The sequence below is a fragment of the Cyprinus carpio genome, chromosome B9 (genome assembly GCF_018340385.1).
Source record: "Cyprinus carpio isolate SPL01 chromosome B9, ASM1834038v1, whole genome shotgun sequence".
Taxonomy (NCBI): Eukaryota; Metazoa; Chordata; class Actinopteri; order Cypriniformes; family Cyprinidae; genus Cyprinus; species Cyprinus carpio.
Window position 1 is genome coordinate 11,483,884 of NC_056605.1, and position 14,587 is coordinate 11,498,470.

Below are 14,587 nucleotides of genomic sequence, written 5' to 3' on the forward strand. Positions count from 1 at the left end.
CCACTGATCTATCAGCACAGAGTGTTTTTTGCTTATGAGAGAGTGAGTGTGTTTCCCTTTCTCCATTATTCCTCTCCAACAGTGATCAACACACAGACAGATGGATGGACAGAAGGATGGATGAAACCATGGATGAATGGATACACAGAAGGATGAAGGGATAGACTGATTTTTGCAGAATGCAGAACGTCACAATTAATAAATTGTATAAATCTATTTAAAATACGCGATCGCACTGGCCTGATATTTATGCTAAACAGCTTGGTCTTGTCATGAGAACACTTTGTTCATATATATTAACTTGTCTTAATGTACTTTATTACAGTGCTTTTTTCTCCTTTTGTTATTTGTAACATTTTAGTTTGGTGAATTATCTTTACGGAGCAAAAATACTAATATCAGCTAGTTACCATCAAAGACAACCAAAAGCGTTATTGGCAACCTAACTGTAATTAGTAGGCTATGTGACCAACTGCCAGTATGGTCACAATGTTGGCAGGTTTTAAGATAACCAAGCTTCAGTTGACTGTGTGCATGTTTACAAGACAACTATGTGCTTTATGTGCTGTATTATGCATGTCAGGCCAGTGATAGTTGAAAACGTGTTGTGTAATATATTTAGCTATAAGTTAATAGTTTTATTACCATAAAAATTTAAATTCACAACATTCTTTTACAGTTTTTTTTTTCATTTGCTAACATCCCAATGCTAACAACCCAGTCCAATCAATAGTCACATTTTTAAAACTCTAATTAGCACAACATCCGTTTGTAGTGACCATACCATTAACACAATTCATGTTGTTTTCACACAATATTCTGTCAATTAACATGTTTCTAAAATGCTTAAATTTTCATGCTACACGAGCTTAACCCATACCAAAATCATTTTACAAATGCTTAAACACAGCATTACAGAAATGAAGACCTAATGTTCCAAACTTTAAATATAACATAAAGCCTCTACTTCTGCAACAACAGCAGATTAAAAGAGCCGATAAGAATTATTTTAATTACTAATAATTGAGAAATAGCTGATTCCAGTCTTAATGAATAGTTCCAAGTCTTGCCATTACATGGGCATGCACAATATAAAAGGCATCCTCTGGATTGGTTTTGTTCAAAACAATGCAGAACAGCAAAGAGAAGCAGAAAAAGAAAGAAAATGTCTGGAGGAGGGAGAGTTGGACAAGAGAGAGGAGTAGTTGGATGTGGGAGAGTGGTTGGACCAGGACTGTTTGGTTTGGTTCAGCTACCAAAGCAGACATCAAGCGACTACAGTGGACAGTCAGGACTGCTGAGAGGATTATTGTCCCCCCTGCCCAACCTCCAAGATCTTTACATCTCAAGAGTGAGGAAAAGGGCTAGGAAAATCACTCTGGACCCCCACACACCCAGCCCACTCGCTCTTCAAAAAGCCAGACATAAGAACTTTATTTCCCCTGCAGACTATATTTAGCACAAACAATTAAAACATTCATACCGTCACAACTGATGCATTTATACAAATGATAGAATCTGGAAATTGTACATTTGTATACTAGACATCTGTAAATAACATATCTGCACACTTGTAAATATCAGTACATTGATTTAAACAATTGTTTTTTCCCGATATATATTTCTACTTCTGTATATAGTGCATATTTAATTCTCTGTTTTTCTTATATATTACACAAGTGTTATAATTCCTATGTCTGCACTATCATGTATGTTTGCACTATGTTCATATTTTTTCTGCACTGGACACTCCAAGTCAAAATCCTTGTGTGTGTGAACATACTTAGTAATAAAGCTCTTTCTGACTTTCTTACAAGAAGGAGAGATAAGGGCAAAAGGGTGTATGTTTTTTGTTATTTTTTTATTTTGCCAATAAAGCCTTTACTTTAGCAATTCTGTCACTTTTCTTTTACATTTCGTAAAGTATTGATGACTCCTTCACTATGTAGTACACATCTGAAATGAATTCACACATTCACACACAAATAAAATGCAGAGTTCAGCTGACTGAATTATTATTAATATTTAAATGTAGGCTCATATTGAATGTTTTATACAGGTCAAACTGAGACATGGCAAGTAGTTTTTGTAATGCCATTAATTGTTATCATTTTGACAGTCTATGCACTATGATTGACTATATGTTCCTATTGGATAGAAAAACAGTGCTGATGTTTTGACTGAATGACTCGATTTTGAATCAGGTTTGCTGTGTTTTGATAGCTTAGTAGGCTATATGTAGAAAAAGGTATTTGGCATTTTGAAATGCAGAGTTTGTATTTATTTAACAAAATGTGGTTTTGACCAGAAAATTTACTATTTGGCTAAATGTGTGATGTAGGTGAGTTACTATGTTAAGAGTTTAGAAAAAGTAGCTACTTCTTTAAGTAGGCCTTTAGCAACTTAAAACCTTGAGTGTGTGCTCAGTGGTCCATGTGCAGATGTGTTCTGGCCCTTTAATAAAGTTGTGTGGCCCAGCTCTGTATGTTGGGAGAACACTGCTGGAGGCTGCTCGGGAACTTCAGGAATGGCGCAAGACATGCAACTCCATCCGGGCAAAATACTGATGCAAACACCATCCACACATGCCCAGTGCCTTTAGTAAATGCTCGTTTGTCCCGTGGATCATCGCTAAAGTGGGTAATTGTATAAAGACAGCATGACTGCATGATTTGTGAGGGTATTCAACAACTCGTCGCCAAAGTTTTTTTTACCGCTAACCTGCTCGCCTCTCCATATTTTATTCGCCAAGTAAGTGAAAAACAGATTTAATGTAAAATCGAAAAACACGCAAACGTATTTATACGTGTTTAACGTTTGATTTCGGTGCATTTTCTTGTTTTAAGAGTTTGTAGAGAGTTTAAAAGGGAAAGTGTTGTCATCAGAGCTAACCAGTTAGCCATCTGAGTTCAGCGGCAGTAAACGGCACACTAACCATCTTCGCCTCTAACTATAATAAAAATAAGTCATCAGTCAGATATACGTGCACAAAATGTATTAATATCTTTATTAGTGCACGACTCTAACTTTAGTTTCCCACCAGCTGTTGCTATGCAACGTACAGTGTCTACCCAGTCATCAACATGCTGCTTTATTAAACAGTTTAGTAAACACTGCTTTCTAGTTAGTAAACATCTGACTTTTTATTTGTTTTTCTTTCTATAGCATCATGTCATCTTTGATGCTGTAAAGTTTGATGCAGAAAACCAGTTTGCAGCCTGGCTGGAGATACACAAACACACACACACCTGCTGCTGCTACTGCTGGAGTTTGTTTAGGGACACATCTGGATAAATCTTCCCCTTTCTGGACTGAAAAATGAAAGTGACTGTGACTTTTGGAAGGACTGGTGTTGTTGTCCCGTGTAAAGAAGGATGGACAGTCCGGGATCTCATACAGCAAGCTACCCAGAGATACAGAAAACTACTAGAGCAGGCGAGTATGCTTATAATTTTTTATTTTTTTTTTCTAAATAAAACCTCATTAATTGCTTTTATTCCACTGAACACAAAAGGATCTGTTTATGCAGCTCTTCAAGTTTGAATATGTGCATGCTTTAATAAGATTTGAGAATCAAAGGATATTTAATGAATTATTAATAAAAAATTCTTTGCTATAATTTTGTCAGATAAAAATAAAATAGGCTACCATTCAAAATTTGGGGTCAGTAAGATGTTTTTTATGTTTTGGAATAAAATCTCTTAAGCTCACTAAGGCTGTATTTATTTCTTTGACACAGTAAAATCAGTAAATAACTGTTTTCTATTTGAATACATTTTAAAATGTAATTTATTCTTGTGATGAAAACAATTTTCCATTTTTCCAGTGTTCTAATTTCTCCAGTCTTCAGTGTCAAATGATCTTTCAGAAATCATTCTAATATCTTGATTTGGTGATCAAGACACATTTCTTTTTATTATTAATGTTGAAAACAGCTGCTTAATTTTTTTTTTTTTTTTTTTTTGGGAAACTGTGATACAATTTCTTCTGAAAAAAAAGTTGAAGAAAATTTACTTATAAAGAATATAATTATTTGAAATAGAAATGTATATATTTTTTAACAATGTCACTTTTAATCAATTAAATGCATCCTTGCTGAACAAGTGTTGATTTCTTTAAAGAATAAAGAATAAATTCATCAAACCTGAACTGGGTTACCAGATTGCCCGACTAAATAACAAGAAAAGGCAAAGAACAACATTAGTAAATAATGACACACTTTTTTTTTTTTTTGGATGAGCTATTCCTTCAAGGACTAATATGTTTTTTTATCACGTCTTGTACATCTTTAAAAAGGTTAATAATAATTGTGTGATTTATTATTTCAGTAACAGTATTCAGCATAGTGTCAGTTAATTAAGTCTTACCGTAACACAGAATGGCCAAAATCACAATGGGATTACCACACGCTACATTGCATACGTTTTAATATTTAGTTTTACATTTAATTAGAGGATGATCAAGAATGTATGCTTTACCTTACGGGATTGAATGAACTGTAAAGACCTTATTCATTAATTTCAAACTTGTTAGTCAAAATCACATGCTGGGAGCCTGATGGGAGCTGAAATGTCAACCTTCACTCTTATTATTGTAAAATTTAAAAGGGGTTCATAAGTGCCTTTCTCTGATGACAGGAATCTGCAAAGCTGATTTTATGAAGTCGGGGGCAGATGTGCCTTGTCCAATTTTTCTGTGTGATAAATGCAAATCAGAGTTAAAATGTGGCAGCCGTTTTGTCCCCTGAGCGCCGACCCTTTGCCCCCTCATCAGATATTTCCCTCATTGCTGCTTGAGCTTCATTATTTAAATAGTACATCAGTTTGAGTGGCACCCATTTTCGCCGGCTTTATCCAATCTCCCGTTGACCGATGGGGACGTGGATTTGCCACTCTCCTGGCGCATTAGGGTTTAGGCGCGCTCCTAATAAACAACAGGCTTTTCATCCTGCATCGCTCCAGGAGCCTCCAGGCCCAAATGAACCCGTAGATTGCTGCAAGACTTCCTTGCCCTACAATTTACTGCGTTATTGCTTTGTCTTTAGAGTGGACAATTTGAATGATGGGAGACGGTCTTCGTGTTTTGAAGCAGGTGTATAGTGTACAGACCCGGGGTGGCGGTGGCCTTGTATTGCACCCTGTCGCGTTTGAGATAGTAATATCATACGATAGATTTGGCAGGTCAGGGCTCTGACAGAAGATTGCCAGTCAGATCCAAGTATTGCTTGGTTTTAGTATGCAATCGGCGTGCGAGGTCTTAACACGCATTTACTCTTAGCGGCCACTGCGTGATTTTTTTTATTTCGGGTGGGCACGTCCTTTCACTCAGACACGTTTATGTGCGTGCCTAGCCTTTATTTGTGTGTTTGTTATTCCCATCAGCTCAGTGTTATTGGCTGTTAGTCTCAGGGGAATTCGCGCGTGGGCTGGTGACGCACACAAGGCCTCTGTGAGGATGGATGGAGCTGTTTGAGAGATCCTGATTGGCTGCTGTCTCCAGGGCCTCATTTCTGTTGTTTGGCCCACGCAGAGTTTCTCTGATCTGGCTGTAGTCGGTCAGGGTCACAAGAAGTAGTGTTTGCGCAGTACTAAATATCGGACGATATTGTATTGTGAAGTTTGTAAGTTAACTTGTCAAACCTACTGATTTCCCCGTTATGTGCTTTGATACAGACTCTCAAGTTCTCCGGGGTATGAGGGTTACTACTGAATTTGTTTAGTGAGACTGTGTTAGGGTGTGGTCATATTACTGAAATTCTGTGTGCAAAAAAATTCAGATTTTTATAGAGATGTATGAAGTACTGCTCACACAGGAGTCACTTTTAAAACTGGTAGCTTTCTGTAGGTCAACACGGTGAGTTCATGTGACCAACTTGAGCATGAGCGAAACCTGTGTAGGGAACTTTTTGGCGGGGAGGGGGCTAACCCATTTGTAGAGATTTCTATTGGAGTGACTGGATTTTGTTCTGGAAATTTCTCTAAGAAATTGTAAATGTGAAAGCACTTTAATAGTCAATGACATTTTCTTTTTTTGGTGGCTGGATCTTTTCAAAAATGCTGTAAAATGAAATTCTAAATAAAACAACAAAATGTCTTTTAAAATATCAGATAATTTGAGCTTTTATGAGTTCACAAGTATTTATAATAATTCAGTTTTATCATGACAAACAGACTTGTTTTGTGAGATGTAAGAAAAACTGTAAAAGTTTTAGTCTTTTCTTTATTGTATAAAATGTTTTCAAAACATTTGTAATGGACATTCTTGTCATTGACCCATTAATTGTAGCCCAAGGCACCAATTTAGTATCAATTGAAAAAGTACCAGTGGCTACTATTGCATTGGTATGAAAATTTTACCAGTGGCAAGATTTTGGTATTGATCTAAACCTAATCCAAATAAGAGGAAGAGTGTGCATGAAACTAAGCATGCACACAACTGATCATATTTACACACTCTCACACAATATGATGGATAATGGTATTAGCTTTATGAATAGTACTATGCAGCACAGTAATATTAGGTTTAGTTGTGTTCGGTTTATGATTGCAAGCGTTGTACCGCAGCATGTTTTGTCAGTACTGAGAAGGCGGTACAATCGATCTTTGTGATAGATTGTTTTCATTACTTGGTTCTTTTCCCTGTGAGGCTGTATGATTCAGAGCTCCTGGTAACTAATGTCCTTAAGGTTTCCCTTGAAGTTTCATTAATAGAGTTAATAATCATAATGTTGCATTTATTCATGAATGCAGGGGGGCTTCACAAATCACGTCTCAGCGCTTTCAGCACAAAATGCAGAACAAACGGAGCATTATGTTTGCAGGAATACTAACACCCTCATCAATCAGTGTGGTTTTTGAACCTTTCTCAAACTTCATGGCTCTGCCAAGCCATTTAAAGCTTGAATTCTTTCCAGTACGTTCAGTATTTGCTTGCAAGTTTTGCTGATTTGGGGTTGCTGTGTCTGATAGCTTACTCATTGATTACCATAGACAAACAGCAGACATGCTGAGCTTGCTTTGGGTGTTTTGTAAAGTCGCCTACATGCTGGAGAAAGCTCTGACAGAGTCTTTGATGGATAGAAATTCATAAGATGTGTTTTGAGACTGTGAAAGAGCCGGGGGAGTTTGAAATCAAGCTGGAGTACAGTGAATTGGTCAATTGAAATACAGCAGACTTTTGGTTCCATTGACAGACCCTTGCTTTTTTCCATTATGCCGTCTCTACTGTAAATGATAATTCAGCCGTTGAGACTCGTAATTATTCAATTACTGGTCTTTAGTGAAGGCTTCATCTGATCACACTAGAATGTGTAATGATTATGAGTTAACTGCCTGTAATTATCTGTTTTAAATGCTCGGACATTAGCAAGATTTCAGCATGTTAGTGGTAGGCTTTGGTTTGTAGATTGTGGTGGATTATCCCTCCTGCTCATCTAATAGGCAGAATGGTTGACTGATACTGACTAGTCTATCTAGAATTTTTTTAACTTCATATATTGCTTTATTTATATTAGGCTAAATGGCGACACACCTTGTATTTTCTATGAAGCGTTATGTTTAGTTTTCTTTGAACACAAATAAAGGCTAAGAAAAAAAAGTGAATGTATCTATGTATGATATGATATACATTGTGTAAATCAATTCTAAAAATGAATTAAAATGCATAACATATACTGCAAGCTGTGATTAATTTTGTGACAGAGTGCTTATGAAAATTATCGCGGAGCCTAAGAACTCCTAAGAATTCTGCAAAGAACTCTGTGGAAACTAGAGGATTTGTTTTGGGTCAGATTTGTGCTCCTTCCAGCTATAATAAGCATGGTATATTTCACAGTCATATCTCTGATAAGAAAGCAGAATATATGCAAGACTGCCAACTTACAGTTAATGCAAAACTTTTATTAATGCATGATGCCTCAAACTTTGTGAACTTTGGTAAACCCTGGAACTATCTTAGATCTTAACACTCTGCTAACTTATTTACAAAGTTGAAACACTTGGCGAGTCACTTCTGGCACTTTATGTAATATACACCAGACTAAAGAAAGCCTAAAGGAACCAACTTTTTTTTTTTTTTTTTTTTTTACTTTTGTATTTTTAAGGAAACTTCTAAGGTTGACACAGTTAGTATGACCTTTTTAGTTTTATCATGAAATGGTTTTCTTAATTAAAATGAGATCTTGAAGATGTAACATCAACATTTAATTTTAAAGTATATAGTATTCCAATGCTTAATCTAAGCCAAATACACCCAGTCTGGGCTAAGCCCCAAATATCCAATGATCCTAGAACCACCCCTGACTCTCAAAATGCTAAAACTCTTTCACAGCATTTCTTGCATCTCTCATTTTTTTTCTCCTGCAAAGCACTGCTTGTTTAGTAACCAAATGTGTTTAATGCTAATTTTCAAGATCATTACTTTTGGACTTTTAAATAGTCCACTGCAAACACAACGTCTCCAAAGAATGAAGATCTAATTATACAGAGCTTCATTAGGGCCAACTAGTTGAATAACTGATTAGATTATGTAATGACTACTTTATGTAGTTTTCCAGATCCCTGTCCTTTTGTTTCAGGATTTTATATTGAACATCAAGTTGGCGACCCAACAGAGTACCAAAATTATATTTATTTGTACCTTGCATAGTTCTTTTAATGGTCACATGACCTTTGACTTCAGCAACAATACCTTAGGGAACTGTTTTCTGCTCACTTTTTTAAAGTTGATAAGCCTAATTATTTTGCTATCCTGTGCATAATTATGTGGTTATTTGCATTCAGCATGGTTTTCCCAGCTGTCTGTGACCCTACCAGAACAGACCTGTCACCATTTTTGGTCACGACCCACAAGTTACGGACCACTGCTCTACTGTGGTTTTCCCCATTCACTTTGGCCTAGTTTTATGGAAGGGCTAATTGGGTGTAGGCTTTGTTGCACTGAAGGCTCTCAACTTGTCCAAATGCCTGTAAGTTAATAGAGGTTAAAGCTGTAGCCTTACTCTCTGCGTTTCATATTTGTGGACAGTTCGACCTCTTAGCTAGCTGTCACAGCTTGGAGCACAACTACTTGGCTGTGCGTTATCTCGCCTGTGATAGAGCGGCGAGAAGTGTTGTTAATTACCAGATTTCCTTCTCCGCCATTGAAGTCTCAGCAGCTCACAGTCTTGCGTTTTTTGTTATGCTAATCTAAAACATTTTCCTGCAGCTGTGTAATTATGCATTTAATGCGTTTCAGGATTAAAGCGAACGAGAAATGGCCTAGATTTAGTTGCGCTAATCTTCAGCCTTTTAAACGGTGCCATACATCAGCTATCACTTGAAAAGAGCGCGGTTACCACTTTGAGGATTTGCTGTCTAATTTCTGCCGCGTACATACTGCGGCCCTCTGCTTTGTGTATTGCTTTGTGTTTCGTTATATTCAATGAGGTGTTTTCCATTGACCCGGACATGTCAGTTTCCATTGGGAAGAAAAGATGCCTGTGATCTTCAGCCAGCACTCTCAAGAATGTTCCGGGCTAGGAAATGTGCTTGAGTCAAAGGCGCTACATACTTAGCATGTCTGCAAGCCTTTGTCCAGAGGCAGTAAATTGTTTGAGAGAGAGAGACCTTAAGCGGAGGAAGTGCTTGGGAGTCACTCAGGAAGTTATCAGGCCGTTGAAAAAGGACACTTAATTACCCAGGCAGACGTAGGCCGGGGTTGTGCTGCTGTTTTTTCATTAAGCTCAGGAATGCCAGATGCACAAGTGCTGAGTTGGCTGCCAAACAGCTGATATCATGGAAAAGTCTGGACTTGTGCCAGCAAGAAAACAATTAGCACGCCTTGCCTCAGAGACCGAGTCGGTTAGCATCTGTTCTCAATGAGAAGCATTCCATGCTAGGTGCGTGGTCTGTGATGGAAACTACCTCTTGACCTCAAGATGTCCTTGTGAAGTACCTTTGTTCAGCCTTCAGCGATTTAGGATGGTTTTGGCAGCAGAACTCGCTCTCAGAACCCTAATGTGCTATTTTCTGTGGATCCACATCCGCTGTTGTGGTTTTATTTGTCTGTAGTCATTGTTTTCAGTGACAGTTGGAGGCATAGTGATCTCTTTGAAGAAATTTCTTGGAATAAACCAAATAAACACAACGTGTACTTATGCTTGTAAGTAAGCCTGTGTTTTGCTTTTATTTAAGCATAAGCTGTTATGAGTTAGGTTTGGGTTGGGTTTTCATGCCTTCCTGCTGAACCTGATTTTTTTTATATATATATGCTTATGCTATCACCTTGCCATGTTCTTTTACTTCCAGAATATGTTTAAGCTTAGCATGTTATCAGTGACAATCACTGAAAATAACGTTAATAAACTAACATTTTACCGTTTTCATTTATTTATTTTTTTAAGATTTACTGTTGTCATTTTTGCCTTTTTACTGGAATAGGACAGTCTTTCAGACAGGAAGTGAAGTGGAAGAGAGAGTGGGAGGGGATCTTGAAAGGTCAGTGAGCTAGGACTCGACCTCGGGACGCCCGAAGCGCAATTGCGTTATATTCCGGTGTGCTGCCCACCAGGTTATTGGCGCCGACTAAACTAACATTTTTAGTAGTATCTAATGTACTGGACAAAATTATTTGGACACCTGAACCAAAAACGCAATGTCCTTGCACTATAGGTGGATTAAGAGGTTATTAGTAGTTGATCTACACTTATTCTTATTAATTTTGATAATTAACTTTTTGACAGTGTGCTGTGTAAAAAGGACTGTTTATTTTTGCAGTGTTTTTTTCTGGTATATTTTTCAGCTAGTTGTACATGTTGAATCAGCCCATCGGTGAGAGAGATCATTTTGATTGGCTGCTCAGCTTAGCTAACCAGTGTACGAGAAGAAAAGTGAGTAAAAGATGAAGTCAGGAAAACCAAAATTCATCGGTGGCGAGTGAGATTGGTGTAAAAATGGTAAGCATGCACTGCTTTGTTTATGGTTGGTATATCTGCAGTCCAAGCTTTTTCGGTTTTCCTTTTTGAATGATGAATACAGACTACTGCCACCTGCTGATATGGAGAGTTATTTCCTCTCATATATGTGCAGAACATACATAATAGTTGGCCGTTGGCTGTAGACTTTTTGGTGTGTTCATGCACAACTTTTTTTGGTCCAGACAACAAAGGCAACATGAGGTGACACTACAGTCGGCTTCCATTGCTGCTAGTTCTTTGATGTTTGTTTGGTGTGTCTGGGCCTTTAATCATCCCACTATAAGAAGTGGATTTTTTAAGACAACATCATGTTAAAAATAGTCCAGCTTTTAAAAAATGCCTCCCGCATTTGAGGCCCCTGCATTCTGTATTAAAATGTTGTGCTTCTTCTAGCTGCTCTTAGAAACTGATTGGAGTCAGACATGAAACCAGGCTTATTTCAGAGGGCTTCCTTAAGATAGTCAACTATTTGTTTAGCCAGCCCGCTGTCTAGTCATTTTCTAGTGTCCACTTGCTGTTTGCCATTACATGTATACTGTGGACAAGGCTGTGTTCTTCAGTCTTGTAGGGTGTGTGTGTGTGTCTGTCTAAAGCATATTAATATGGTATGGCTTCCTGATTATTGTATTAACGCCGCTGATATTTATCAAATGCAATACTGGAGTAGGACTGGAGAGTCTAGACATGCTGTCTGTTCAGGACTCTCTTAGTCTCATTTAAGTACTGATTATCCACACACATAGCCCTTCACATTGGCCTCTGTGCCCAGGAAAATATTAATTTCATTTGTGCTACCATATAAAAACTATCTCATTTCATTCAAGCTATATTACAGTCCATAACAGAAAATGAGATGTGGGTCAGAAAATGGTATGTTTATTAAATTCAATTCACGGCAAAATTGGTATTTTCATATTTGAGCAGAAAGTGCAAGAATGCGGTGCGGAGGTGGAAGATCGTTCTCCGAGATGGACAACGTCTTATTGCATCATTATCATCACCATCATGATCATCATTACTGTTTATGAGCTTGGTAATGATGTTAGGCTTGGTAATGGACCCTGCACCAACAAAAGCAATCGTAAAAATACGGCAGGAGCCCCACTGCTCACCGTCATCAGGGTAAAAATTGCAAAATGTTCCAGACATTTCCATCGTTTCATTACAGCGCCGCCTCACTATCTCCCGCTACACTTGTACCCTCATTCAATGGTCTCATAGCTGGGAATAGCTGGCCTTAATGTGGCATGTAATACAGCATTATTCTCATAGACTGGCACACTCTTTGTTGAATGCCAGAAACTGCCGCACTCATGGCCTCCGGCTCACCCTGCTAACGTTCAAAAGCTCCGGGCTCATTTAGGTAAAATCATGATTAAACAGGTGCGTTGGCTGTCAAATGCCATTTTGCTCATGGGCTGTGTGAGATGAGATCATATGGGATCCAGTGTCATGGTTTTATTGTTTATTGAGTGAAATACAAGCTTTTTGTGATGCATTGGAGGTTCTTCAGTCTTCTAACATGACACTGATGCCATAATAGAGACAGCAGAATAAGGAATAAGTGACATATGGCATGAAATAGTGTTAAGAGTGATGGGTGCACCTTTTGAAAACTCGCTTAGTAAACTTTTAAATGCCTACGGGGACAGCATTGTAAAGATGGAGGAGATAGTGTGTTTGCACCATTTTTCATTGCTGGAGTATTTTTTTGTCAGGCCTATTCCTTAGTGTTTTTCCTTCATCTTTTTTCTAGTAAAACATCTAAACATTCTTAGCAGCACAGCAGCATAAATTATTAATACATAAAATATGTTTGAAATGTAGGCTAATTGTATTTTGTCTTGTTGCATTTGCATTTTCCCCCCCAATGGTTTATGCTTAAAGCAAGTGCAAAACTTTCCATTCAACAAAAGAAAATACATTTCTTTTCTTGAATGTAAATCTTACCTAGTTTTGGTTCTTTGGTAAATGTATCTTATTTAAAATATGCTTCTCTGCAACTATATACTCTTGTCTTGTGAAAATATTTTTAACAGGAATTGAGAATCCACAAAGATTAGACAAAACTCAAAACTTAAATCCCATAACAAATGTTGTTGCAGTGGAAAAAAAAACAAACCTCCATCTAATGAATATATGAGAAGTTAAATGTTAAATGTTAAACCCGCTTGAGATTGTGAACTCGTTAATTAGACTGCTGTTTCACGGCAATAATACAGAAGCATATTTTATGTAATTATAGATAATGATTATGACGGGGGTGTTCAAGCATAGTTTTTTCCAAGAAGTACATTCAATATTACCTCGCTTGTTAGCCTATATGTTTGAAGAAAGATAAAACAGGTTTCATATGGTAAGTGTAGACATTTTTCACTTGGTCAGTTCACATTAAACAGGACCAAATTAATTTTGTAAGGTCTAATATCCACTCACCTGCCAATACAAGGAATTGGTCCATCCCAGAACAACAGAGGGTAAGTTTCAGTGAATTTAGGGCTGACATGATTGCAAAATAACCTTAATTATTAAGCACACTTTATTATATCTGGTGAGTGCTATAACATAACTTATTTGGAAGGATGTCTAATAAGTCTTAAACCAATGTAGATTTGCATTTTGGTCTGTTTTGTTGTTGTTAGAGAAATCTTCCATCTTGTTAGAGAAATCTTATTGTTATTTTATCAATATTTAGGAGCGGCTACAGTTTGTGTAGCCACTATTTGGCTTGTTACAGCCATCACATCAAGCCAGTAATGACCAGTCAACTTCTTACTTTTAACTCACTTTTTTTTCTTTTTTTTTTTTATGATTTAGTTGCCTCAAAATTTTGTTTTGTCTTTTTGGCCATTCTTCAAGTAGGGCTCGCTGCAGACCAAAAGATCCAGGGGGCATGGTTGGATCCACATCTAGGGGGTGGAGAATGGTAGGTTTAGGGATCGGGGTAGGTTTAGGTAAATGTAAGATGGGAGTGGTTGGATCTAGATCCAACCACGCCCCCTGGATCTTGTGGTCTACAGCAAGACGCTTCTCCCATTCTTTGTAGGTAAATGAAAAAAAAAAAAACCAAGGTTTGTGAATTTTTTGTTTTCTCTGAATCTGGTTTGGCATAGTAGAGTCAAACCCAAACTTTTGTTTGTAGTTGGTGCATTTTACCCTTGTATGACAACATTGATGGATCTGTAGATTTGGCTTTCTACTGTCCAAGAGGTCTTGTTTTCTTTATCTCTTTTATGTTAAACATTGTATGTTTGTGTGGGTCTTATATGTGTTCATGCATGTCATCATGTACTGAGAGAAGGTCAAATCTGCGGACTGTTTTCCTGTAGTGTTGAGAGACTGGGCTTTTAAATTAAAATTGTGTAAATATGAGTCATACACACAATCTCAGTTTGTCTTGTGAGAACTGACAGCTCTGCTGTCCCACAAAAGCCAAGATAAACAGTGTAGGCCCATATCAAAGGTTCAGGTTTCACTCTATCAGTGAAGTTTTGCTGTTACTCTATGCCAAGGTAAATACTGTTTAAGCATACTATACCTCCCACTACTACTTCCTCTACTTTGCTACATGGCATTGCCTGACATCAATCATCTCTCACTTGCTTTGTGTTAAGTTAGCATGCACAGTGAATG

General features: G+C 37.5%; 1 protein-coding gene and 1 long non-coding RNA gene across 8 annotated transcripts in view; both read left to right on the plus strand.

The window, feature by feature from the left end:
- LOC122138457 overlaps window positions 1-1,610 on the plus strand; it is a 48,566-nt gene extending 46,956 nt beyond the window's left edge. Inside the window, exon 4 of the long non-coding RNA XR_006155576.1 lies at window positions 83-1,610. This is a non-coding gene — a long non-coding RNA (uncharacterized LOC122138457). The remainder of the gene's footprint in view (window positions 1-82) is intronic.
- An 844-nt stretch (window positions 1,611-2,454) lies between these two features.
- The window catches only part of pard3bb (par-3 family cell polarity regulator beta b), a 292,683-nt gene continuing 280,550 nt past the window's right edge, over window positions 2,455-14,587 (plus strand). For 2 of the 7 annotated variants that reach the window (XM_042730946.1, XM_042730944.1), the window contains exons 1-2: window positions 2,455-2,636; window positions 3,166-3,435. In XM_042730946.1, coding sequence (XP_042586880.1) covers window positions 3,319-3,435 — 117 coding nt within the window. In that variant the 5' untranslated portion in view covers window positions 2,455-2,636; window positions 3,166-3,318. Of the gene's footprint in view, window positions 2,752-3,165; window positions 3,436-14,587 lie in introns of all 7 variants that reach the window. The other 5 variants (XM_042730941.1, XM_042730943.1, XM_042730940.1 and 2 more) reach the window with 5 other exon arrangements.